At 60.9% G+C, this 26,737-nt stretch overlaps 1 protein-coding gene across 6 annotated transcripts in view; it reads right to left on the bottom strand.

The window, feature by feature from the left end:
• The window catches only part of COL18A1 (collagen type XVIII alpha 1 chain), a 92,650-nt gene that overhangs the window by 23,203 nt on the left and 42,710 nt on the right, over positions 1-26,737 (bottom strand). For 3 of the 6 annotated variants that reach the window (XM_059921722.1, XM_059921723.1, XM_059921724.1), the window contains exons 1-8: positions 24,554-25,235; positions 13,942-14,489; positions 6,952-7,041; positions 6,102-6,161; positions 4,140-4,269; positions 1,684-1,760; positions 1,130-1,306; positions 780-806 (exon numbers count right to left, since the gene is read on the bottom strand). In XM_059921722.1, the coding sequence (XP_059777705.1) occupies positions 780-806; positions 1,130-1,306; positions 1,684-1,760; positions 4,140-4,269; positions 6,102-6,161; positions 6,952-7,041; positions 13,942-14,489; positions 24,554-25,220 (1,776 nt within the window). In that variant the 5' untranslated portion in view covers positions 25,221-25,235. Of the gene's footprint in view, positions 1-779; positions 807-1,129; positions 1,307-1,683; positions 1,761-4,139; positions 4,270-6,101; positions 6,162-6,951; positions 7,042-13,941; positions 14,490-23,845; positions 25,236-26,737 lie in introns of those variants that run through there. The other 3 variants (XM_059921725.1, XM_059921726.1, XM_059921721.1) reach the window with 2 other exon arrangements.

Genomic DNA, 26,737 nt, shown 5'->3' with positions numbered 1-26,737 from the left:
CCGACTCGAGGCCCCAGCGCACCCCGACCAGGAGCTGGCTGATCCAGTCACCGGACCCTGGATTCCACACGTGCACACACGCACCCCGCTCTGCAGAGGATCCCCGCAACGACTGAGCCATGCTTTGTCCTCAAGCGCAAAGAGGCCGATGAAGGACAGGCTGAGTCCACGTGACACGTCCCCGCGTCCTTGCTGACGTCCCCCCGGGCGTCTGCTGTGTCTCCGCTCAGTCCTGCGAGCCCCCCTCCCTGCCTTCCCGTCACCATTTGTGGGTCTGTCGTTTCCTAAATCTTTATTTGAACCTTCTTGTGTCATTTTATTCTGTTATTATCAACCAATAGCATTTGTTGATTTTTAAAAATCCAAACTGTCTTGAGAGAGAAGCTGTCTTATCCACCGTGACGGCTGACAAGCCTGTGGTTTCTCCCGCGAGCGTCTCTTCTTCTCTACGTGCTGTGTCCCCGCTCCACCGCCCACCCCCAACTTCAGGCTGTTTCTCTCTCACCTCTAAGAATCTGGAAGCTTTACCTTTTACTTCTTTCCTTTTCTTTGTTTCCTGGTAGCCTAAACGTCTCAATACACACGCATAACTTTATATTTCTCTATCAATCGTTAGACTTATACTTTCTTAACAAAGTTGCATTTTGAAAATGGCTTCACTTTGAAATCTCTTCAGTTTGTCGAGCTTAAAAACAGTCACTGGGTGGGGGAGCGGGGGAGCCCGGGGACTCAGGCAAACATCACAGATGACACAGGTTCTGAAAGAAGAGGCAACTTACAGGTTTCCCATCTTCGCCAGGATCACCCTGGAAAGCGGGAGAGAAACCATTAGTGACAGAAAATCGCACCTGACCCCACCCCGAGCTGAACATGGAAACGGACCCCTGTGCCCCCAGCCCCTCTGCTCCCACGAGAGGGTGGCTCTCTGCACGGGGCTGGAGAACTTTCCGTCCAGGGCACTGCGGCCGCGTCCCCGCCCGCGGCCCTGGGCTGGCTCTGCCTGCCCCCCGGCCACCCTCCCGCTGCACCCAGGGAAGGAAGCGGCCGTCTGGAGCCCCAGGACCCTGCTGCCCTCTCCCCTCTGGCCAAGCCCCCACCCCCGGCTGGACGAAGCGGAGACAGTACTCACGGGCTCGCCGTCCCTTCCGGGGGCGCCATCCTTCCCTGGGGGCCCCGGGGGTCCCTGCGGCCCGGGAACGGGCTGTGCATCGGGGCTCTGCACGGCCGGGCCTACGGGACCCTGGGGACCGACGGGGCCAGGGGGGCCCTGAGCGCCTGGTTCTCCTTTCTGGCCCTTCAGGCCTCCCTGGGGACGAAGAGGAGAGGGTACAGGCTGGGGAGGGAGCACACACGCTCGCCTGCGTCCTGGGCCAGGCCCGGGATCACACAGCGGGGGGGCGCAGACAAGACAGGCGCAGGGGGCAGGCAAGGGGACGTGCTTGTGGACGCACACGGGGCCGGCATGGTGGTGCCAGCACCAACAGGGGGCTGCCTGCCCGGCGTCCCCTACACCCGCCCTGGTGCTCAGGCTGGGGAGCGGCCCCAGCCGTGGACACCCAGTGCCGCTGGCGCCCACGGGGACGGGGGGCACAGAGGACGGCCGGGAGCCCCAGAGCTCTGTCAGGGTCCCCAGTGAGCAGAGCAGGGGCTCCCACTGCTCTGGGGTCCCCGTGGTGACCTCACCTCTTTCAGGCCGCGCCCAGGGCTCCACTCGCTCCCGGCCCACGTGGTGACTGTGCTCAAGCTGGGGAGGGTCTGAGCTGTAGGAGGCAGAGGTGGCCGTCAGACCGTCCCCAGGCTGCCCCCTGCCTGGCGCTCAGTCCTGGCCGGGCCCCGAGCCCGGGCTCCAGCTCCGTCCCCGCACACTCCCATTTCTCCTCCCGATGAACCGTCTGAGGGTCTGCGGCATCCTCACGACCCCAAGACCCTTCTCTCCTGAGTGCCAGGCGTCGCCTGGGAGCGAGGGCCTCCGAGAATCCGGCTCACGTGTGGGAAGTGCAGCGCTGTTCTGTGCAGTGACCTAACCCAAGTCTCCCCTCGCGCCCAACCGCGTCCCTTTGGCTTCCTTTTGGGGGATGGTGATGGTTCCATTACCATCGGTTCCAGGACCCGTGGAGGGTCTGCCCACCCGCCAAATCCGGCCAAAGCCAGCCTCAGCCCAAGCTAAGGATGGTTCCCACGGAGCTGGGAAAGCAACAAAATGGCCCAGAGAAGAGTGCCTGCGGCATGGATGCCTGGCCCCAACACATCATCCTGCGCGTCCCTCCTCCCCCGTCTGTGGGTTTTCCCTCCACTGGGTGCAAGATGGCGCCTCCCCTTTGTGATGGACAGGAATTTGGGGGTGGACTTTGAGACTGTTCCCCCAAAGCTTTCCAACAGTGTCAGCACCACTGAGTCAATTACAAAACGGGATTCAAGCTGCTTGGCAACATCCCACTTCCTGAGGGGTCCGTGCCCTTGCGAGGTCCTGACCTCACTCTGATGGTGCCGGGCGCTGAGCTTGGGCGCTGGACAGGACCTAGGTTTCCAGGGTCGCACAGCTCTGGGGGACGTCCGTGCCCGTTTCCAGAAGAATTTGGGGCCACAACCCCCCATGCCCACCTGCAGCCGCCCCTGGGCTCGCCCTGCTCAGTACGCGAGCCGGCCGGCGCCTGCTGGGGGCACTGTCGCCTCAACCAGCCCCATCCCACCCCCGCAGACCCGCCAAGTCACAAGTCAGCCACCAGAGGGCACCCCATCCTGCCCCACGCTGGCCTGGGAGGACACCTCCCAGGCCTCTTCCCGCATTAGCATGATTTAAGGCAAAATTAAAATTCCTGCCTCAGAAACATTTAAAACTGCAAAAATGACACTCAGAGAAAGCAAAGGCCTAAATAAGCCACAGGAGACAGATCCTGAGTCCGGGGTCGGAAGACTCAACATGAGCTGGACGCCCAGGCCGGTCCCCACGCTGACCTGCAGCGTCAAAACCCCGGCAGCCTTCCTCGGAGAAACTGACATACGGATCGAAAATTCACACGAGACGGCGAAGCACACAGAACACCAAAGCGGCTTCGTAAAGGAAGAGCAAAGCTGGAGGCCGCACACCACCCGAGCCCAGGCTTATCGTGAAGTCAAGCCATCAGGACCGTGTGGAAGAGCCGTGAAGACGGTGAGACGGGGTCCGGAATGGAGCAGAGTCCAGACAGACTGGCACATACGCACAGCTGTTCTCAGCCGAGGCCCAGGGCAACGCAGAGGCGAAGCACACTCCTTCCAACAAACGTGCCGGAAGCACATACGAGACCCACGTCCTGGGGATCACAGGCCCGAGTGAAAACCCGAGACTGGGCCGGCTTCTCAGACGCGACACCAACACTGAGACCCATAAGGAACAAACCGATAACCTCATTTCATCCAAGTTAAAACCCTGTGCTCTTCTAAGTCACCGTTAACAAAATGCAAAGATAAGCCGCAGACTGAGAGGATATCTGACGAAGGAGTCGTGTACAGAAGATAAAAACTCTCAGAAGTCGATACCAGGAAAACAAACGGCCCGTTAAAAAACGGGCATAAGACTGGAACATATCTTTATTAAAGAAGATACAGGAATAGCAACTGAAGGGAGACGTGGGCCCTGCGGCAAGCAGCAACCTTTGTGGGCACCTGCACGCGGCGATGGGCAGCTGTGCACGAAGACACGGTCCGCTTCCCAGCGTGGCCCGGGCGTCCGAGCCTGTGCACCCTCTGGGCTGGGCGTGGGGGGAGTCCCTGAGCCCCCAAATGCTGCCCTACTTCGCAGAGGGCCTGAGCAGAGGCACCTTTGCACCTCTTCCCTGAAAACCAGCTCTCACATCCTCCTGGTGACCCCGCTGTCCCCAGGCTGGGAAGTAGCAGCACCCTTGGGACGGTCCCACAAATCCCTCAGGAGCAGCAGAAAGTGAGAAACAAAACAGGAGAGACCACGTCCAAGGAGCCGCGGAGGACCCGCAGCCGGGGCAGCGAGGGGGGGGGGCAGGCATGGGCCTTCCCCCTCGGGGCGCGCGCGTGAGGGACGGGAGCCCCTCCTCTGCCACACAGACACAGACACGCGCTGGGCGCACACACTGCATGCACACGCACACGCCACTGACAAACACACCATCCCAGCAAAGCTTTACCTCCTAACGAAGACACCGTGGTCTCCTCCTCAATCTCCTCAGTTCTGAAATCTTCCTGGTTGCCCACTCCAGCCAAGGGTGGAGAAGTGACTGGAGGAGCCTCGGGGAGCCGGGGTCCCAGGGGTGCGCCCTGGGGTGAGAGTGGGAAGCAGCTCTGTTATTCAGCGAGGCGTGTGGCCCATGAGCGCTGGCAAAGCTGTCAGGTTTATATGCGTTTGGTTGTAAAATGAGATGTTTACGGCCTTCAGGGAAGTTAAGAAGGAGCCACCAGAGACTCCGTCACAGACAGGAAGGAGCTCTAGGCCCCTCCAGAGCCATTTTCTTCTGAACAGCTCAGGGGATGGGGGTCTCCTCGCCCTGCAAGTCGGCAAGTCCCCCAACCCCCCACACCTGGAGGGATGGCTGAGCGCCGGGCCTCCCCCTCCCCCTGCAGGGCCCAGGACGGCCCCTCAGAGACTCAGGGAGCCCCAGGTCCTGCCCGTGGTCTGGACGGTGACGGGCACGTAGCCATCACCATGGTGGACGCCCGCACAGGGGGGGAGCCTCTGCTTTCTCTGCACGAGGGGAGGGGTGGCCGCCACGTGTCCTTGGCGAGGGTCATGACCCGGCACCCATGGCCCGGCGATTCCACCCACCACCCCACTCGAGGGGACGAGGTGGCCCTGCTCTATAAGCCCACTTCCCTGTCCCCAGAGGCACACGGAGCTGCGAGGACGTGGGCACAGGCACAGTGAAGACGCTTCCCATGACCAGCCGTCCACACTTGGCATGAGCTCGCTGGCTACAGTGCTCGGGAGACGGTGCTGGTCCAGGTGCCCGGGACGGCATGCCTCTGAGGCCCGTCCAAGGGCTCCCCCACCGCCCGGTGGGCAAGCGGCACCCGGCGCTGGACACCAGGCCTCCCCGCTACAGCCACAACCCTCCAATGTGGGGAAGGTCCCCAGGGACCCGGAGCTGGTCAGCCGCTGACACCCCAGACCTTGTGGGCGGGGGAGGGCGGAGGCACGGAGAGCGTGCAGGGGGCGCTGAGGGGCCGAGGGTGCCCTGGACCAGGCTGGGCCCCGCACAGAGGCTTCCGCACGGCCCCTCCTCCCTCCCTCACTGCGGCCTCGGCCAGATTTTCTGAAGCAGGAGCTGGCAGGGACGGCCTCCTAGTTAGCGCACTGCAGGCCGGGTGACTCTTTCCATCTCTGACTGCCCCCCCGCCTCCAGTCTGTTAAGAGAGGCCCCGTGGCTGCAGCACGTCACGCCTTGGCACCGGTACAGCGGGGACACCGCCGTCTCCGCAGTTTGTGCCCCGGGCCCCTGGGTGGAGATGGCTGAGGAGTGGACGGGCCACATGACCCCCGGCAGGGCTGTCGTGGGCACCACCCTCTGACACCCTCCAGGGGGCGGCCGGGCGCCAGAGCCAGCGCGGCTCCCAGAGAGCTGCTCTGGCCAGTGCAGGGAGCCCCGGTGTCCCTGGCGTGCGGGGGGCCGCCAACCGTCCACCCCAGGGCAGCTCAGCACTCTGCCCCATCACGGCCCCTCAACGCCCAAGCCCTAGGTGGAGGCAGTGCTGGGGATGGGGTGGGGGGTCAACGCGATTCGTCCAAACAGGAGACGGCGATGTCCCTGTCACTCCCGAGACACCCCCGGCCCTGTGTGTGGCTTTGGGCCGTGTGGGCTACGGAGCAAGCTTGGCCCCTTAGTCCCTTACGGCCCCACAAGCTGACGGGAGACGCAAACAGATGCCAAGGTCACTCAGACAATCGCACGAGGTCTGGACCAGACACCGGCTTGGAGAGAACACTCCCCCCACCAGAGGAGGCTCAGCCGGAAGGCGCGCCGCCCACTCAGCCAGAGTCCCGGTCCCCCGTCTCCGGCGGGAATTGGTCTTGGCGACCCAGGGAGCCCTTAGAATTCGCACATGCGTGTGCACACGTGTCCCCGACACCCCACCCTGAGGGCCCCAGCACTCACCAACTCCTCCCCGATATGCTCCCAGGTCTCCGCCAGCCCGCTGCCCAGGTCTCCTGACGCCTGCAGGGTTAACAGGAAACAAGCCGGTGACCGAAGCCCCCCAGCCCCCCGGGAGCTCGGGGTGGGGGGAGAGGGCGGGCTGGGTGGGGGGCTCAGGGTGGTCCTCGACAGGGCACGTGTCCATCAGACCACTTAGAAAGAAATGCCCGCGGGAAACGAGCTCAGCGACTGGCCGGACACACAGACCCGCACGAACGCATTCCTTCCTCTCGAGGGGTCATCCTCTCCCACGGCTGAGAGGGGAGGCCCCGCCCAGGGACCCTTGGGCTCGGACTCAGCGTGAAGGTCGTGCCCCCTCTCGCCTGCCCTGCTCCCTGCACACGGCTGAGACCTGGGTTTGCCCTGGGGACACAGGTCTCCTGCCTGTCTGTCCTTCACACACCAGAGGTGGTGTGCCTTCTGCCTTAGGTCCCACGGGACAGTGTGCACACGCACACACACACTACTGCACACGCACACACACTCTCACACACACACATTTTTTGCTCTGGCGACTACTAGTGACTCTATCGCCAACTGGCTATTCTAGGGGTGATTTTTAACCTTTAGGTTCTGTGTTCCTATGTGGAAAGTTCTAGGCAAGGGAGGTTCTTTCTCAGGTTACAGGTAGATAGAAACGTAATCCCAGGTAACATCGACCCAAAGTGGCATCTTTCAAAAGAGACCTTCCTGGTCCCATTACTTTGGGTTTCCAGGCAAGGCCACCCCACTCCCGGCCTTGAGTCCCTCGTCCCACAAGGTGGGGGAGGGGAGGGAGCCCCCTGCCTGAGCCCGGGCAGCGGCCTCTCACCCGGTCGTCATCGTCCTCCTCGTCCTCATCCAGGCAATGCAGGGGGCTCACCTGGGGGTCCTCACGCAGCCTCAGATCTGAGATCAGGCCCTGAACACAGAGGGGAAGGTCACCAGGGGTCCCAAGGCAGGAGGCCCAGGGCGCAGGGAGACCCCGACTCAAGCTGCAGCCAGCTCAGAGCCCGGCACGTCTGAGGCCGATTCCAGGGGTGACACCACAGCGGGTGACACCACAGCAGGGGACACCACAGAGGGTGGCATCACTCCCTCCCTCCCTCCCTCTTCACCATGAACGCTCATCACCCTCTCGCGGGCTCCCCGCTCCCTCCGTGGTCCCAGCCCCACACTAGGTGCCAGGACACAGCACAAACACATCTCTCGGGTCCCAGTGCAGAGAACAGGTCAGCAGTGTGTGGTATCCTTGGAGGTGGTGTCCCCTCGGGGCACGAGGTAGACGGCACCGGCCGGGGGGAGGTCAGGGCAGCAGGCACAGAGAAGATGCGGGACCCCCGCTCCTACAGAAAGCCCAACGCTAGGGCAGAACCACCACCAGCTGGGATGGCACGATGGCCGAGCACCTCAGCCTGGCTGCACCGGGGCCTTTGCCATGAGGTCTCCTGTTCCCCAGAGGGTGACACAACCACAGGTTCTGAATCGCGGCCGAGATCTCCGAGCCACGTGCGTGAGGCCGCTGGACCCCAGGCCTTTGGTGTCCTTTCTAGAAGGCTTCCCTGCCTGGGAGTTATGAGTATTCACACATGCTTTCCTGGTATTTCTTTTGTTTTCATGTTAATCCACGGGATTTATCAGCGCATCTTCTCCTGAATAGAGACCACATTTCATCGAGTCTAAGATGCACATTTTCACAGCTCTTAATGCAGACCAGTTTAGGTCAGGAGCTGGCAACCTTTCTCAGTCAAGGGCCAGATGGTGCATATTTCCAGGTCTTTGTTGACGCTGCTCTGCAGCTGTGTCGGGAAGCTGACCACAGACGGTTGGTGGACGCTGGACGCAGCTGCTCCCACCAGACCGTACAGGACACTGAAGCATTCACACCTCACAAAATATTCTTCTTCTTTTGGTTTTTGCAACCACTTAAACATGCAAAAGCCTTTCTAGTCGTGGGCTGTATAAAAATAGGCGGCGGATGGGATGTCCTCGGGCCGTGTGCCGACCCGGTCAGGTTACTGTTTATCCCCTAAGTGCCCTTCACACTCCCTTTATCACTGATCCTCCGTCTCACGGCCATCCTGCCCCACACGTGACCACAAGCCGACAAACACCCCCGCGTGTCCCCATGAGCCCTCGCCTGAGGGCTCCACTCCTCTCTCCGGGCCCAGCTCAGGCCACCTCCTCCAGGAAGCCCCACGGACTCCCTCCCAAGGATCAGCACCTCCGGGGGCCAGTTCTGCCCCGCTCCATACTCCCCCTTGCACCTCCACTCCCACTGACAGTGAGGCCTATGGAGTGGGACACCCCACCTCCCTGTGTGTGTGTTCGTGTGTACACATCACGTGTGTCACGTGCACGTGGATGTGCACGTGTATTCATGAGTGTGTAAGTGTGTCATGCAGGTACGCGCATCGTTGTGTGAGCGTGCACCTGCATCCACGTGCTTGTGTGTATGTGCACACATGGGTGTGTATGTGCACAGGTGTGTGTGCATGTTCAGGCACACACACCTGATCCTGGGAGGCGAATGAGGTCAGCTGGCCCAGGTGGGGGGCTGAGGGAGAACCCCACAGCCCCCAGTTACATGAGGTCCTCATGTCCCCAACACAACTCCCAGCCAGGCCTGCGAGGGGAGGAAGGGGCCAAGGACACGGGTGGGGAGGAGATGCAGGCAGGGGGTTTCAGCTCTGCAGTGCACATGTGACCCCCCCCCCTTTCTCAAGTGAGCATGGGAGCTGGCCTCAGGGGCGGTGGGCCCTGCTCGGGGTTCCCAAAACTGCCGCGGCCTCACCAGCCGACGGGGGCACCAAGTCGCCGACAATGGCGTTCTGTCGCTGGTCGATCTCCAAAGGTGGCGAGAACGGCGTCCATTGGTGGGAACACGGGCCATCTTCACTGTTTTCCCCACCTGACCACAGCTCATTTCAGAAGCTCTAAGGCAGAAGCGCCCGTGGCTTCATGGCCAAGGCCCATCCTGCCTGGTGAGCCCCCCCTGCAGCTCCGACCCTCACACCATGGCAGGAGGCTGCACGCTTCTCACACTCAGGATGACCAGCGGTTCCAGAAGGTTCTGCAGGACGGCCTGGCGAGGACCAGCACCGGCCTGGTGACGTCTGGGCCTCCAGGGGAAGCTGACAGACCACAGGGCTGGGGGGCGGGGTCACGGTCAGCACTGCCGTCCCGGAGCCTGTCCCCTGGCTGGCGGGAGGGAGGTGGCAGCATCTTCCCGGAAGTGACCAGGCGTGTGGAGCTCCGTCTCCCTCAGTCTGAGGTTAGTCCATGGTTTCAGCTGAACCAGCGCAGACACCTATGTCCAAAGCTGAGTCCAGCTGCTTCTGCCCTTCACGTCCAGCTCCATCCTTGCCTCCCCTGGGTCCCCCGTCACTGCCCCCCGCAGAGCAGAAAGCCGCTGTCTTCTTCGGAGCCTTGAACCAGCCTGCAGCAGCCCCGCAAGGCCCACGGTCGGAGTCGAGCTGGCCCCTTCTCATGGCGGCCGCTGGGGAGCTGAGGCTGTGTCCAGGGCTGGAGATCACCGGCGGGACACAGGATGGCCTGACTGACCGCGGGACTGTGCAGGCATTGGGGTCCCTGGGCCCCGTGTGGTACGTGGATCCTACGGGCAGAAAGCTGGTTGCGGGTAGAGGAGAGGCTGTGGGGCTGGCGGCCTGCAGACCACCCAGGGCTGGAGCTCTGGTCTGAAGAGGGACAGTCCACCCGGCCGTGATGAGGGGATTCGGCCGTGGGCAGTGGTTGGTCTAATTCCCCCTGCAATCCTGAGATGCTCCACCCACCAGGGAGGGCAGCGAGCTGCCAGGAGAGGCATGTGGAGGGTCTGTGTGCGGGAGGGCACACGTGTGTGCATGCACGGGGGTTGGCCACTGGGCTCGGGTCAGTGGCAGCAGCGTGTGGGGGATGGAAATTCTCGGCCCACCCAGCCCTGCTGGAGGAGGGACAGGGGGTCTCCAGGTGACAGAGAGTCATGCCAGGGGCGGCACGAGGGGCCAGACGTTCAATTTCTAGAAAGCCACACTCTGAACGGCGCTGGGGGCACTTCGTGTGTGACAGCGATGCGGGGAGGGCACGAGGCTCCCGGCAGGTGGAGGGCATCTGGGCATGACCGTCCCCACACGGACATTGTCCCCTGAGGCGAGGGTCCCCACACCAGCCGGCATCAGGCCAGCCGCTCAGCAACAGGCTGCCGGACGCCGGGAGGCATGAGGAGCAGAGGAGAAGGACACGCCCGAGGCCACGCTCAGCTGGGAAGACGTCAGTAGCACAAAGGCCACGAGACCCGCGGCACGCACCGGACGGACTTGGAAGCAGAGGTTATGAAATCCAGACTGTTTGAAATCTGTCCTGTTGCTGCCTCGCTAGGGCCACTGGGCTTAGAGTTGTGTGCAGACGACCAGAGCCCCACGCTGTGAAAGCGCATCCCTAGTCACTGGTGCCGGGTCTATCTCCCTGGGACCCCAACTCCGGGCGCCCCAGGGTTCTCCAGGGGGCCTCCCACACTGAGGGGTATCAGGGGTGTCTGCTCCATCTGGAAGGGCCGCGTCCCGGCCCAGGGCAGTGGGGCTGAACAAGCCTGGACGGGGGTGGGTGGGCCGCAGCCCTCCTGGGCCTGCTTTGCCCCTCCTCACCCCCGGCCCCTCCCTCCTCTGCTGGCTGACCCCCCAGGTTGCCTGGTCCCTTGTCACCTACCCCGGCTGTCTCTGTGATTGGCCCACACCACCACCATCCCATTTCCCATATGTCCTGAACTGAGTGGCTTCTGACCAGCTTCCCGTATCAAGCCCCAACTCAACTATCTGCATCAAATTCTATTACAAGCAACTCTCTCCCTATTTCTCCATTTCACGAAGTCAGGAAATTGCGTGACTGCTGCAGGACCGTGACCAGTTACACTACGGGTCCAGGTCACTTCAGATGACTGACAGGAGTATTGGGAGAAGCTGGTGACAGTGACCTCTGGTGCCCCGAGCTGCCCCTCAGTCAGGAGCAGCAGGTCTGGTGTGGCTGGACTTGGGGGCCACAGCGAGAGGACTGAGGGGTGTCAGAGGATGCCGGCACTTTCCCTGCCCACTGTGCTCCATCCTTAGGGCCAAGCCTGCCCAAACCTAGCATGGCTGGTGGGCACCCTCTTGGTTTCAGTGGACCAATCACTTATTTCTTATATAACGTGGCCAATAAAGCCGCCTGCTGAGGAAAATTCACAGCCTCCAGTGCCCTCATCATAGAACAAGAGCAGTGAATGTTCAATATGAGGCACACAGCTGGAGTGCAGCCCGGGAAGCTGGGCCGCGTCTCTTGTTCCCAAGCACAGTCTTGCCCTGGCCCAGTACCGGTTTCGGACGAGGGTCCCAGGAGGTCTGAATAAACAGATGACTAAACCTCAACAGAAACCTGGGTAAAGAGGAAGGTGGCTTCATAAAGAGAAAAGCCAACAAGAATGAGAAAACAGGAACACTTGCGACAAAGAGAAATTAAGTCAAGAAAATTCAACTACATAGTATTTGAAATAGTTAAAAAAAAAAAAAAAAGAATGGGGTCAATAACCACTGAAAAAGAGTTGGAAGTAACATTTTAAGCAGAATGTTGCAACAACTGGGTGGAATTAGGGATTTCCCAAGAAATATTTATTACCAAATAAGCTCAAGAATAAGAACGAACATGAAAGACCAAGGACGTTCATAATTTTTGTGACGGGAGAAAACAGCAAAGGGTCTGCACGGACCGTCAGGAGGGGAGCCGGGCTGAGCGCTGGGTGGTCGGCGAGGGGCTGAGCACGCCACCCCGGAGACCATCGGTGGGGACACCTGGCTCATTCCGCACCCCAAGCTCTGTGCTCATCTGGACCAAGTCTTAGCAGTCACACATGCGTGTGATTCCTTCCCAAGAGTCTGAATTCAGAAAGGCTGACAAACCCTGTCCTAAACCCATCTTGTCTACTCCTCCCCCCAGGCAACACGCTTCACCTCTCACTTGGCTGGAGTCTGATCAAACTCCCAGAGAGAGATTCCCGGAACCGGAGTCCGAGGGGACAGAGGAGCCACAGCGCACTGGACTCAGCTGGAAGTGGCACGTTACAGCTGGGGGAGGGGCAGCACCCTAACCCTGCTAAGCAGGACTCCAGACAGAGCCGGACAGTCTCCTCTGCTTCTGTCTCTCTAATCTTCAAAGATTTTTCTGGGTGTCTATTCCAGGCCAGATTTAACCCCAGAAACACTTTAAATATCCCAATGGTTGAAAAGAATGACTAGGTGAAAAGGCAAATGAAAAACTGGGAAATAAAATCTGCAGTGTATAAAACAAAGATCAGTGTCTTACATACACAAAGAGTTCATATAAACCAATAAGAAACAACTGAAGCCATTAAAGCAAAAATGCAAAGGACATAAACAGGCTAGTCACAGGAAGAAATACAAATAGCCAGTAAACACGTGAAATATTAAAGTTTGTTTTCACTCACAACTAAGAAACGCAAATTAAAACACCCAGACACTGTTTGCCTATGTATCTAACTGGCAAGTGTGTTTTGCACAGCTGACCCCAGCCTGGTGAGACCCTCTGGCTGTCCTCGATGCAGGAAGGTGGTGACCTCTGTTAGCACCGTGAGACAGGCAACCCCTGTTCCCACCAGCACACAAGCAACTTTTGTTTTAAAGTGTTAAAGAAACATGGACCTTATGGGGGAGATTTCCGTCTAGAAAAGCCTGGGAAATCTCAGAACAACTCGCCAGTCCACACAGGCCCTCCCTAGATAGAACGGCTCTCTCCAACTTCTCTCAAGTTAAACAAGTTTGAGGATCAAAATGAAAACACGAAGAGGCCCAGTTTGGTATCAAAGTCCTGCTGGCTCCCAGACCCCACGGGTGAAAGTTCCTGCCAAAGGTGAAAGGTCAGCTTTCAGAACCGAGTCACCAGGACTTAGAACAACTTTAACCAAGCAGCCTTTGTCTGGGCAATAATTAACTTTCTGTCCCCTGGGGACACATCCCCCATTAGCACACACAGGGACCCCTGTCTGGACCGCTGGGCGGGGCGTGCCAGCTGCAGAGTGGCTGCAATGTTAGAATTCAGGGACTTGTAGATCAGTGCCTGCTGGGGGTGCCCACGCACTGTTTCCAGGAGGCGGGCTCCAGCTAAAGGTTCCAAGAAGTGTGAGGGTCAAGGGCCCAGGAGAAAGACCCCGCTAGGATCTGGGATCTACCTCCCCACAAAAGTGCCAGGGCCAGGCCTGGGGTAAGGGGCTTCCCTGGGGACATGGTGGAGACCGCCACATGCCGGTCACCGCAGGGGAAATTCTGCCCACGCTGCTCTGAAGTGGAGGCCTGCCCTGGGCTCACCGGCCATGGGGCCACTGCACAATTTGGCAAAAATAATAACCAGCACAATGAATGCTGGTGCGTGGCATGAACCCCCTGGCCCAGCCCAGCTGGTGTGCGGCCAGCCCCCAGAAAGGCCCACACTCAGCGCTCCACTGCCATCTTGAAATTCTTAATTTTCACTGTGCGTGGTCTGCTGCTGGGCCTGGACAAAGCCCCCTGCTCACTGATGGGGGGGCAGCACACCCACGTGCAGACACACATATGCACACGGGGGGTGGGGCCCCTGACGGTGGCAGAGGTAGGTATCCAGTGAAGAAGGCGGTCCCAGAGCAGCAGGGGAATAAAGCCCAGGGGGGAGCTGGGTGGACCAAGGACCTGCTCCCCCCGGGGTTTTCCTGTCCCCGGAGCCCCCGCCGCAGCAGGTGGGAGCAACCATCGTCCCCATCCCCAGCCCGCCCCCTGCCCCGGGCGCTGGCGGCCATCGCGGTTACCTGGAACTTGTCAGGGTCTGCTCGGCCGGCCTGGGCCACGAAGAGGCGGGCGTCGGGCTCCAGCTGCAGGCCGCGTGGGGAGCGCGCCAGGGGCTGGCGCTGGACCTCCTTGCAGTCCACGAAGAGCGCGGCGTGCGTGCCGTCCACGGTGAGGGCCAGGCGCGTCCAGCGACCGTCCAGCGCGGGCAGCGTGAAGCTGGCGGCCGTGTGTGTGCGGGCGGCACCGGGCTCGGTGTAGAGCAGCTGCACCTGCTGCCACGCCCCGCGCGCCGCCGCCAGCTTCACGCCCACCAAGACCACTGCCTGCACCGCGTCCGTGACCGCGAAGAGCACGCCCGCGCGCGCCGAGGCTGGCCGCACGCGCACCAGCAGGGAGAAGCGGCGGAAGAACGTGCTGGGCAGGAGGCTCCGGGCCGCCCAGCCGTCACCACCCACGTCCGCGCCGAACTCGTAGGCGGGCCCCACGTCGGGGTCGTGCACCAGGGCCACCTGCCGCGGCAGGGGCTCCCCGAGCAGCAGCTGGAGCCCCACCTCCATGACCTGGCTGTCTGTGGAGAGAAAGACAGCAGTGAGGCCGCACACGCCCAGGGAAACCGAGGCCCGGCCGCCCTGCCGCCCGCCCCGGCGGGGACACGACAGCCACCTGCCCGTCCAGCCGCCGCGCCCGCCCCCACAGGCTCGCTGCTTCCAAGTGGGGCGCAGAGACCCTCCCAAATCAGCGTGGCGGGAGGGGCAGGGGCACAGCCCGCTGGGGACCCCGTCCCCCGTTAGCACAAGGAGCCACCGCCGGGTGCCGAGGGCTCGAGCCTGCCCCCGTTCCCACACTGGAACCACAGGGGGAACACACCAGACACTGGTCAAGGTACCCTCACCCACCCCGGACACTGGTGCAACTTAAAGACGTCGAAACGTTACAAAAAAGAGAGAGATGCACACAGGGGGTGCCCTGAGCTGCGTCTACACTAGGAACGTCCTGGAAACGAATTACACTCCTAGGAAGAGAGACCGTAAAAGGGGCCGCGTTTCTTGGGGGGCCCTTCTTAGCTGTGGTCTCCATGTCTGCTCACACTTGGTACCGCAAACTCCACCCCAGCCTCCCAGGTGGCTGGGGGTTTTACCAGCTGGTGGGTGCTTCACGGGGCTCCTCACTGCCCAGTGTCCACACCAGGCGCCACACGCAACCGCCCGACCTGGACGGGGCTGCCTGATGGACGACCCCGGCCTCCTCTGCCACCGACCGTTCACACTCGCGGCCCCACACCGCTCCACCCATCCTCTCAGTTACCCCGTGGCTTTCGTCCCTCCTCCTCCTCGTGTGGTCAGCGACCCCCCCCCCCCAAACAGAGCCCCCTCGGCAGCATGGGCCCAGGCTGGGACACAGCCACGGTGCCTGGACCCGCCCGAGCCGTGGGTACAGCGTGGACGGTGCTGCTTCCCGGGCGTGTAGGGGGCACTAGTGGCCTGGACTGATGATCGCTGGGACCGGGGGTGTCCAGGGCTGGGGGCGGCAGGGCCTACCTCTGTACGGGGGACGTGGTCACTGGCCGCCACAGGAGGGGGAAAAACCACTGCAGGGAGAGGCGGGTTCACCAGTGGCTTCCCTGAACGCCCACACTGCCAGGCAGAGTGGGGACTTGGGGGCCGTGGTCTGGCCAAGGGCTCCCCCCAAGGCCTTTTCTCTCAAGACCCCCCATAATCTGGGCGCAGTCTGCCTCCAAAATGAGGTCCACGCTCTCCTGGGGAGCGGCTGCTGGCGTGTGGGTGTCCTGACCAAGGTGTGGATGAGCCCCAGTGTGCACGCGACTGTGTGTGCAGGTGACAGAGTGACTGCGTCTGTGCGTCAGTGTGCGGTGGGCGCCTGGAGTCTGGCCCCCGAGCGCAGGGTCAGGCCGACCCGGGACTTCCTGGGACAAAGCAGAGGGAAGAAAAGCTGGACCCCAACTTCCTAACACAAGCCGTGCCTTTCAAAGAGCCCCCTGAGGACAAAATATGACAAGAGAAGAGACAAGAGGTGCCCACACGAAGACCAGGGCTTTGGGTACCCACCAGGCTGGTCCTTCCCAGATAGCGGCGTCTCTGCGTGGTCCCGACGTCCCACAGTGTGGGCTCCCCCTCGGCCTCACCCTGCCCCTTGCAGGTAAGACCCCGACGCAGATGAGAAGCGGGGAACAGCCAGGGCGGTGCAGACAGCAGCATCCGCTCAACAGTGGCCTGGCCTCAGCGCCTGCCCAGGGTAAATGGCCCCTCACAGGGGCAGGGGATCTTCACCAACACCCTGGGCTCTGGGAGGCCTGCAGTCACTTCCTGCTCAGAGACAGACACTGCCGCCCACCCAGATGGCGGCTGCTATACGGTCCCTTTGTATCAGAAGTGCCCAGGGCTCAAGTGTCCACTTGGGGAGATGCTCTAAGATTAGCAAACAGGACCCTCACCAGCCTGAGTGCCAGTGGCCCCAGTGTCCCAACTCAGCTGCCCCCAAAGTTAAACATGGATGTGCCCCAGCAGTGCCCTTCCCCCCAGGCAGCCAGAACTTTTCCAGATTAATTGAGAACACAAGATGCAGCAGCCGCTGACGTCCTGGGCTGGAAGACAATAGCGTGTTATAGGGACAGCCCAGGGACCCCAGAGATGCATGAGCAGTTCCTTTCCAAAGTTCTCCCATTTCCTCTCCATGAAATTCTCCATGGTTCCCATCGGGAGTAGGCCTCCGAATGCCACAGCCCTAAGATCACTGCTCCATTCTCCAGTTACAGGCGCCTTGAGCAGGGGGTGTGGCCACACCTCCCTGCAGATCTGACAGCTGCTGTGCTGGAGGTGCTGGCCCGAGGCGCTGACCCAGCTGTCTCGGGAAGGGAACCAGTACCTCTCCAGAGAGCGAGTGCCCAAGCCAAGCTCTGGGAGCTCAGAGTTACGCCTTCCTGGGAACACAGTGGGTGGCACCTACATACGCCAGGGCCTTCTGGTCTGCCACACTCGCTTCAGATCAAGGAATCGGGGACTTGCTAGTTGAAGACAATTTCCCTTTCAGCAAACAGGCCAGCCGGGACCAAGCGGGATTTAGCCCAGGTACTTAAGTTTGGTTCAACATTTGAAGATCAATTAATGGAGTCCATCACATCAACAGACTTAAGAAAAATCACATGGTCCTATCATTAGATGCAGAAAAAGCGTTTTATAAAATCCAATGCACATTATGATAAAAACTCTTAGTAAACTAGGAATAAAAGTGAACTTCCTCACGTTGATAAAGACTACCTACTAAAAAACTACAGTGAACATCATACTTAATGGTATACTTAACGGTGAGAAACTTGCAGCTTCCCCACTAAAAGCAGGTACAAGGCAAGGATGTCCCCTCTCACCACTCCTTTTCACCGTAAGAGCTAATGCCGTAAGACCAGAAGAGGAAATAGAAGCACACAGACTGGAAAAGAAGAAATAAAACTATCAATCTGCAGATGACATGAAAATCAAAATGCAGAAAACCCAAAACAATTATCCAAAAAATACTCCTGGAACTAGTGATAACGGCAAGTTTGTAGGATATAAGATTCATGTACAACAGTCAACCATTTTCTATATACCAGCAATGAACAAGTGGAATTTGAAATTAAAAACACAGTACCATTTACATTAGCACCCCCAAGATGAAATACTTATTTATATTTATACCAGGTATAAATACGACATATATGTGTACAAGATCTACATGAGAAAAGCTACAAAACTCTGACAAAAGAAATCAAAGAAGAACTAAGTGAATGCAGAGATATTCCATGTTCATGGATAGGAAGACTCAATGATGTCAAGATATCAGTTCTTCCCAATTTGATCTACAGATTCAGTGCAATCCTAATAAAAATCCCAGCAAGTTATTTTGGGGCTATAAACAAGTCAGTTCTGAAGTATACAGAGAGGGAAAAGACCAACACACTACTGAAGGAGAAGAAGAAATTTGGAGGACTGACAGTATCTGACTTTAAGACTTATTATAAGCTACGGGAACCAAGACACTGTGGTATTGGTGCAAGAGAGACAAACAGATCAATGGAACAGAACAGAAAGCCCAGAAATAGACCCACATAAATACAGTCAACTCATCTTTAATAAAAAAATCAAAGGCAATACAATGGGGAAAAGATAGTCTTTTCAACAAATGGTGCTAGAACAACTGGACATCACATGCAAAAAAAAAAAAAAAAGAATCTAGACACAGACCTTACACCCTTCACAAAAATTAACTCACGATGGATCACAGACCTAAATGTAAAATGCAAAACTCCTAGAAGATAACATGGGAGAAACTCTTGATGACCTTGGGTTTGGCAATGACTTTTTAGATACAACACCAAAGGCACAATTCATGAAAGAACTGACAAGCTGGGCTTCTGTGCTCCAAAAGACACAGTTACGACAACGAGAAGACAAGCCACAGACTGGGAGAAAAAATTGCAAAACACTCATCAGATAAAGGACTGTTATTCAAAATATATAAAGAACACTTGAAACTCAACAATGAGAAAATGAACAGCCTGATTAAAAAATGGACAAAAGATCTGAACAGACGCCTCACCAAAGAAGATATACAGATGGCAGTTAAGGACTTGAAAAGATGCTCCAAATCAGCTGTCATCAGGAAAATGCAAATTAAAACAACACGGGAATTCCCTGACGGTCCAGTGGTTAGGGCTCGGTGCTTTCACTGCCGAGGGCACAGGTTCAATCCCTGGTTGGGGAACTAAGATCCCACAAGCCGCGTGGCTCGGCCAAAAAATAAAATAAAATAAAATAACAATGAGATATCACTATACACCTATCAGAATGGCCAAAATCTGGAATACAGACGACACCAAATGCTGGAGAGGATGTGGAGGAACAGGAACTCTCATTCACTGCTGGTGGGATGCAGAATGGTGCAGCCAGTTTGGAAGACAGTTTGGCGGTTTCTTACAAAACTAAACATACTCTCTCTATAGGAACCAGCAATCATGCTCCTGGGAGTCAAAAGCTTATGTCCACACAAAAAGCAGCACATGGAAGTTTCTAGGAACTTTATTCATAATTGACAAAACCTGGAAGCAACCAAGATGTCCTTCCGTAGGTGAACAAATAAATAAACTGTGGCCCATCCAGACAATGGAATAGTATTCACAGCTAAAAAGAAATGAGCTATCAAGTCAAGAAAAGACATGCAGGAAACTTGAATGCATATTTCTAAGTGAAAGCAGCCAATCTGAAAAGGCTACAGGCTGTATGATTCCAACCACATGACATTCTGGAAAAGGCACAACTATGGAGACAGTAAAAAGATCACTGGCCGCCAGGAGTCGGGGAGGAGGGACGAACAGGTGGGGTGCAGAAGATTTGTAGGGCAGTGAAAATACCCCTCGTGACACTATAATGGTGGATACATGTCATTTACATTTGTCAAACGCATGACGGAACATATAACACTAAGAGTGAACCCTGAACTCCAAAGTTCAGTTGGACTCCGGGTGATTGCGATGTGCCAGGGCAGGTTCATCAATAACAACAAATGTACCACTGGGTGGGGGTGTTGACAGTGGGGAACTCTCTGGACCTTCCTCTCAAGTTTGCTGTGAGCCTAAAACTGCTCTAAAAAAAGTCTTTTAAAAAAATTAGGCAAATGATAACAAAAAGTAAGCAAATATTGCAACCCTATTATCAGATCAAACAGAATTTAAGATGAAAGGCATTAAGTGGGACAAAGGGGATGGTAATTTTGACAATCCACCGAGATGTGATGAGCCCGGTACCACCCCGTGCACCCAGGATGCATGGCAAAAAGGGGAGAAAAGTCCTCATTCACGATGCAGACCCTGGGTCTCTCTCCTGCCCTACTTTCCCGTTAAGATGGGACATAACCACCTCAGTAAGACAACCTGATCACGTGTCTAAAGAAAGTCTATCCTGTCCCTTCCTCACACATGGCAGTGGTCACCAAGTCCAGACAGCTGCGGGGCTGGGGAACCTCATCTCAGCATCACAGAGCAAACCAACAGAGAAAAAACATCTCAGAAACATGCAGGACTGGGAAGCATCCTAAACAAATGGAGAGGTGACCCAAGTCCCTGCGGACGTGCCGACATGTTTATAACGTTCAGATCTGCGCACACATCCACCATGACCAATCACAGCCCCGGGGAATGTTTCTGATGATCTAGGAGAGAAAGTGCCCAAGGGCATCCGAGGAGTCTTTGAAGAAGGCTACGCATTCCAAGTGGGGCGTGTTACCCAGCACCCAAAGCTGGGATGCACAGGGGCTCTCGGGCCGCCAGTCATTAACACAGACGTGAACAATCGAGGAACAAAGAAATCGGGAGGCTGAGCGGGGCCACTGGCCCTCCAGCGACACAGGGAGGCTTCCCAGACTCTGTGCAGGAAGAGGAGACTTTCAGGTGCACAGAACGTGATCCCACGTCCACAAAGCAGGACTCACAAGTACGTGTGGGTGCACACACGTGCATGCACACGCTATGGCAGCAGAATAATGAGCCCCAAAGATGTCTGTCCCGCAACGCCTGGAACCTGTGAGTTGTCATTGCACTCGGCAAAAGGGACTTTGCAGATGTGATTACGGTGACGGCCCTTGGGATGAGACCATCCAATCTAACCAAGAGCTGAACAGAGAACCTCTCCCAGCCAGGGCAGAGAGCCAGAGAGACGCAACCTGAGAAGGGCTGGCGGCACCACTGGCTTTGAAGGTGGAGGGGGGCCGTGAGACAAGGAACGCGGGCCGCCTCCAGAAGCTGGAGAAGACAGAAGCCAAATCTTCCCTGGAGCCCCAGAAGGAGCACAGCACTGCAGACACCTTGCTTCTGGCCCAGAGCGACGGATTTCAGACTCCTGACCCCAAACGTGACACACTTGTGTTGACTTGAGCCCCTGAGTTTGCGGTCATTTGTCTCGGTGGCCACAGGGCACTCACACACCACATGTGTGCAAATCCACAGAGACGCCCCCCACAGGGAGCCGTGTCCGGCCCTCCCTTGTGAGGCCCGGACCTTGACAACTGTGTTCGCGACTGGGTCTGGGATGAAAATCTAACACGGGAGAAGCAGCGGAGGACGCCACGAGAGCAGGGGGGCCTCAGGGGCGAGGGAAGCAGGTGCAGGCGGTCCCGGGGCCAGCACGTGCACGGTGGCAGGAGGAAGGCCCGCTCTGAGCAATGGCCACGCTGCACTCTCCCTCCTCGGGACTGAGGCCGCTCACCTGCAGAACCTGCCCCTTCCAGTGGGGCCTCTCCCGACACCCCGGGCGCCCTCTCCCCGACCCCAGCTCCGCCCTCGCTCCCAGGGGTCAGCCCCCCCGCTGCCCACCCAGCAGGGACCCGGGAGGACCTGGGACGGACGCTGGCCCACCCGCCCCTGGGTGGAGGCCTCACTCCCCAATCTCTGGGACCTGGGGGACAAGAGACCCTCCTGAACAGTGCACTCTCCCCACGGCACCACAGGGAGGGGAGGGGAGGGGGCCACGACATGCACGGCCCACCAGGGACCGGCCAGGCCCGCCAGGCAGGGGGCGGGCACGGCTCAGGGGCCCAGCCTGACCGCAGACACCGACGGAGCTGCCAGGGCCTCGGCGGCGGCAGCCGCCCTCCCCTCCCCTCCTGGCCACGTGGTGCTGGGGGCCCTGCACGGGGGTCCTTCCGACCACCTCCCCGAGCCCCACACCGCTGGCCGCGAGCCGGCGCCAGGGAGGAAGCCAGTCCAGGGGGAGGCGCTGTGATGGGCTGTACAGGGCTGCGGCCTTGGGTGCTGTGCACCCGTCCACGCCCCACCGGCCACTGAGAGGTGAGGCGGCCCATCTCTGTCCCGGGGTCTGCCACCGCCCTGCAGGACACACTTGAGAGGAGGGACGCAAGTGGTGGTACCGCGGGCGTGCGGGGCCCCTGCGGGCAGCTCTGCTGGGGCCTGGGAAGGAGGCAGCACCCGCGGCTCGGGCCTCCGCCCAACCGGCCCCACGGCCAGCACAAGCAGCCCCAGGACTTCCCTCGGCCAGAGCCAGTTTCATCCCAGGGCCGCCCTCCCCGGCCAGGCCTCCCCCCTCCGCCTGCCCCTCCCCCACTGCACACAGGGCTGGCCCAAGGGACTGGCAGTGGGCAGGAGGAGCAGGGCACTCCAGCCCCAGCCCCGTGGGACACCCCTGGCCAGGCCACAGCCAGCAGGGCCCCTGGTGGGGTGGACGTCCGAGCGGCCGACAAGAATCCCGCAGGCTCCTGCTCTGAACGCGGCCTCAGGCCGCGGCCCTGCCAATGTCTGCCCACGCCCAGTGAGAAGTCCCCTTGAGGTCGCTCCACAGACCGGGCCAGCTGCAGTCAAGGAAATTCCACACCCCGCGCGGCCCTGCCTGGGCCCTGCCGGCACGAGGCCCATCCTGCACCAGCCCCCGGCCCCGGGCCCACTGAGGCTGAACCCCCAACCCAAAGGGGACCTGGGCCCAGCAGCGGGATGTGTGTGCCCAGGGCTCTGAGCGGGCAGGCCTGGCCCTTCCCTGCCCCTGCCCCTGCCCCTGCCCCGTGGAGGTGGGCCTTTGTGTGGCACCGGGGGCCCTCCTGGCAGGACACCTCCCCGCGGGGCTGCCCCCACCCCACGCGCTTGGTGGAGACAGGGCAAGGCTGGCTGGGGGACGCGGCACAGAGGCTGCAGGGCCCGGGCTGGCCCAGCGTTCGGGTGTACCGGGCACCGACCGCATGGAGGGTGAGGGAGCACACAGCTCGCCGCAGCCCCGCCCTCGGCGTGAGATCAACGCCCTCCGTGCCAACAGCCCGGGCAGGCCCCTGCCTCCGCCCTCGGCCCCGCTCTCAGGGACCGCCACAGGGCCCGTGGGCTCCTCATGCGCCGGGCCCTCCCGGACAGGACCCCCCCCCCCGCCCGGGCTGTCCCCGGACACCCTCCTGGCCATCCTGCTCACACGCAGGCCTCAGCCGCCGTCACCCCTCAAGCAGCGTCCCCACCCGTCTGTCTGCAGAGGCCACGGCCCTGCCCCCCCCTCCTTCCCAGCCCTTGCTTTGCTTCCTCCTCGGAGCGGGCACCACCCGTCGGGGGCACTTGCTCCTGCCCCGCCGCGGCCTGGGCACCGGCAGCCACCTCCTCGCTGCATCCCAGGCCTGGCCAGGGAATCGCCCGTGCACATCCCTCAGGGGCCCAGCAGAGTGACACCCCCTCTCGGGGTCCAGTGCAGGCGGCCCACCCCCACTGGCCCAGCTCCAAAGCCCAATGACTTCGGAGACCAATGAGTGGGTCAAGGCCACTCCCCACGGCACCGCGGTCGGGGGGGTTAGCAGTACACACACAGCAGGGCGCGGATGGGCCCGCAAGTGCAAACGGGGAGTGGGCTCCACTCAGTGGCCCAGCCGCACCCAGGGCGCAGAGGGAGCTGGTGGGCCCTAGGAGGCTGCGGCGGCCCGGCCCGCTCCCCTACCAGCCACGTGGTGACGGGGCGAGGTCCATGTGGGGGGACGTGGGGGTGGAGAGGGTCTGGAGCTCACGGACCGGCTGGGGGGGCCCCCGTGAGCCCCTCAGACTCACTGACCGCTAGATGGTCAAGACCTCTCGACCCGAAGAGCAGCAAGCCCCCCCGTCCCTTCTGCCCCCTCGGCTGTGCAGGCTGGGCACAGTGGCTGGGAGCAGCAGGCAGAATTCCGTGGGAAGTCCCGTCGCCGTCCTGTGCCTTGCTTCCCCCTCCGCGACAGGCGTGTGGCAGGCGACCTCGGAGCGTGGGGGACCTGCCGTCACGCACAGAACCTCTGGCCGCGAGCACGCCTCTTGGCCTCCGCAGACCTCAGCCTGCCCCCCAAAGGAAGCAGCGCACGCCGTCCAGCCTCCCGAGGGCGCTCGCCCGGCCGGACCGACGGGAAGGCGGGTGGCGGGCCGGCCGTTACCTGCAGGCGGCCCAATGAACACGCAGCGCCCGTCCTCACGGGCCGGGAGCGAGGCGCAGGGGAACGGCAGCCCGCGCCCGTCCAGGCGGCTCCAGCACGCGTCCTCCAGGGCCTCGCAGAACTGGCGGCAGGGCGGCGGGCCGGGCAGGGCGCCGGGGCCACAGGCGGGGGCCAGCAGCAGGCAGAAGAACCAGGCCAGGAAGCGGTGGCAGTGGGTCTGGAGGAGCGCCCCCCAGGCCCGGACCGCGGCCTGCACCTCCTCGCCGCTCGTGTGGTGGAGGTGGTTGGGCAGCCAGAAGCGCCCGATGCCCAGGTGGCCACAGAGCGCCAGGGAGGGCAGCAGGGGCAGGCAGCGGCCGGCAGCCCCCAGCAGTGCGGAGTTGTCAGCGAGACCAGGCCCCGCAGAATTAGCCACGTGGGGAACCCAAGCACCCCTGTCCCCACTTAGAGCCAAGAGTGCGGCGTGAGACAGCCTGGCAGAGGGGTCAGAGGAGAGAGCCCAGGGGCCAGCGTGCGCTCCCGGAGAGCCCGTCACCAGGGCAAGCGGAGGAGGCGTGCGCGTGCGGTCATCAGGGCGTCGGTGCTGCTGGCCGGGACGGGCTGCCGCGGGCGAGAGTCCCTCGCTGTCCAGCTCCTGGGGCCACCCCGGGGGCGGCTGGCTTCCCTGGGGAGGGGCCCCGGCCCGCGCGGAGGACAGAGAAGGTCTACCTGGGGATGGCGGTGGCACCGCAGGCTCCCTGAGCAGGGCCCGGGGCCTGTCCGGGGAGGGCGGCGGCTGGGTGGGCGCAGGCAGGGTGCCGGCCTCGGTCCTCTGGGCGTCCGGAGAGCTCGGGGCCCCGGTGCTCAGCCAGACGGTGGTCCCGCCGTCCTGGGGGCCGCTGGAGGGTCCCGGGGCGGTGAGGGGGTCCGTGGGGTTCCCGGGGCCTGGCGTTCCCGCCGTGGCGGAGCTCTCGGTGGGGGTGGTGTCGTCCCACAGCTGGACGAAGCTCCGGATGCCCAGAGCCACGTTCAGGATCTTGGCTCCGACGCCGGCAATGTTCTCCTCCTTCGTGTCCAGGCTCGCACTGGAGGCCGCCGAGGGGACAGCGGAGGCCTGGCCCTGGCCCACCTCCGGCCTCTCCAGAGGCGGCTCAGGGCTGGCAAGGGCTTTCCACTGCTGGGTGGGGTCATCCTGGGGGGCCGCGTGCGTGGTGGTGTCCTCTGTGGGCCGCACAGGTGAGCTGCCCGGGGGCGTAGAGGTCGGTGCGACCGTGGACCCGGCAGCGTTACCGGGCCACAGCCAGGACATCAGGTCAGCCCGGGCGGGCGCGAGGCAGCAGGCAAGCAGCAGCAGCAGGCCGCAGTGGCCGCGGCGGCCGCTGGGGTCCGGAGCCATCAGGCTGTGTGCACCACAGGGCAGCGGGCGGCCTCTGCTGTCCAGAGGCGGGGCCAGCCCGCCCCCGCCTCCCGCCCCTGGGCCCGCGGCCAGCTCCCCATTCATGCGTCCAGGCGGCTCCTCCTTCTACCTTCCCCTTCCCGCTCTCAAGGAGGAAAACAGACACGAGCCTCCACCCAAGGTGACAGGTGACAGGCCCCCTCGAAAACGTCTCACACCTCCTTAAAGCAGCCGCAGACGCTCCCTCCACCAGAGGCCAAGGGGCACTGACAGAGCAGTCACAGGACTTCCCAGCTCCCTCCCCGGGCCCCCCCAGACTGCCGCGGAGTCCCTGCCCCGGAGCGTGGGCATGGGTGGGCTCCGGGCCAGCACCCCGCGGCCCCCTCCAGGGCGGGGGCGCTCCTGGGTGCTCTGGAGCTTTGGGAAGGACCCTCCTCCTTGCCCTGCAGCCTGCAGAGCCCAGACCCAAGAGAAAGCGCCTGGCACAGGTCCTCAGGGCGTCCGTCCTGCACGTGGCTGGGAGCCTCAGGACACCGGGGTACAGCCCCTGGCCCCCCGTGCCCACCATACTCTGCCCTTGGAGCTTCTCTGACTGAGAACAGCCCGGAAGCCTGGCCTCAAGCCACGGCTCTGGGGCAAAGCTGGAGCTTAGAAACCCCTGGATTCGCTGTGAGTCCGTCCTTCTGTTGCAGCTGCTGCCCTGAGACGGTAGCTTCCCGTCCCTGGGGGCTGCTCAGAGTCACCTGTTCCGCAGCCTGCCCAGCTCTGTCCCCCCGCAGACGCCCGGCCGCCCTCCCTCCATCTCGACAGAGAGCACGCCTCTTTTCAGCTTTCGCTCCTAAAACCTGCTCAAATGCACCGGCCTCTGTCTCACGGGCTGGTACCGCGCTCCCCGGCTGACCTGGCCAGTGTCCGAGTTCTCATCAGCGCTTAGCTGAGGCCTGCGGGGGCTGCTGATGAACTCCTGAGAATTGCTCCAAAGGGACAGAGCACAGCAGTTGGGAAGCGACAAAAGGCAGAGGAAGATTAGGGACTCGGTGAGACCAACGGTAAACAGACAGACAGACAGACACAGGTCCCCCCTGCCACTCCCACATCTCAGAGCTCAGCCCGTGTGCAGGGTGGGTGGCTGGGGGATAAGCCCTTCACGCAGCCCCTGGGCGCCAGCCTCCTCCAGACATCACCGGGCGCCCCTTCCGGGGGTGTCCCACTCTGCGGACCGCGCCGGAGACCGGGTTAGCCAGGCCGGCCTGCAGCTGGACTCTTCCCACCGAGCCCCGACTCCTTCCCTTCATAAGACTTGAGACAACACAACCCCTCTGTCCAAAACACTATCGGATGCTGCCCCGTGGCCTGAAGTCCCGCCAGCGCCTGCCTCGGGGTTTGGGGAGAAGGCCCGGGCCTGAAGTCCCGCCAGCGCCTGCCTCGGGGTTTGGGGAGAAGGCCTGGGCACCGGGAGCAGCCTTGCCTGGGACTCAGCCTGTGCCGGTGTCTGACCTGGATGATAGCTGCTCCCT

Source organism: Balaenoptera ricei, chromosome 4 (assembly GCF_028023285.1).
Source record: "Balaenoptera ricei isolate mBalRic1 chromosome 4, mBalRic1.hap2, whole genome shotgun sequence".
Lineage (NCBI taxonomy): Eukaryota > Metazoa > Chordata > Mammalia > Artiodactyla > Balaenopteridae > Balaenoptera > Balaenoptera ricei.
The sequence above is the reverse complement of the archived record's forward strand: the minus strand, read 5'-3'. Positions and strand labels throughout refer to the sequence as shown.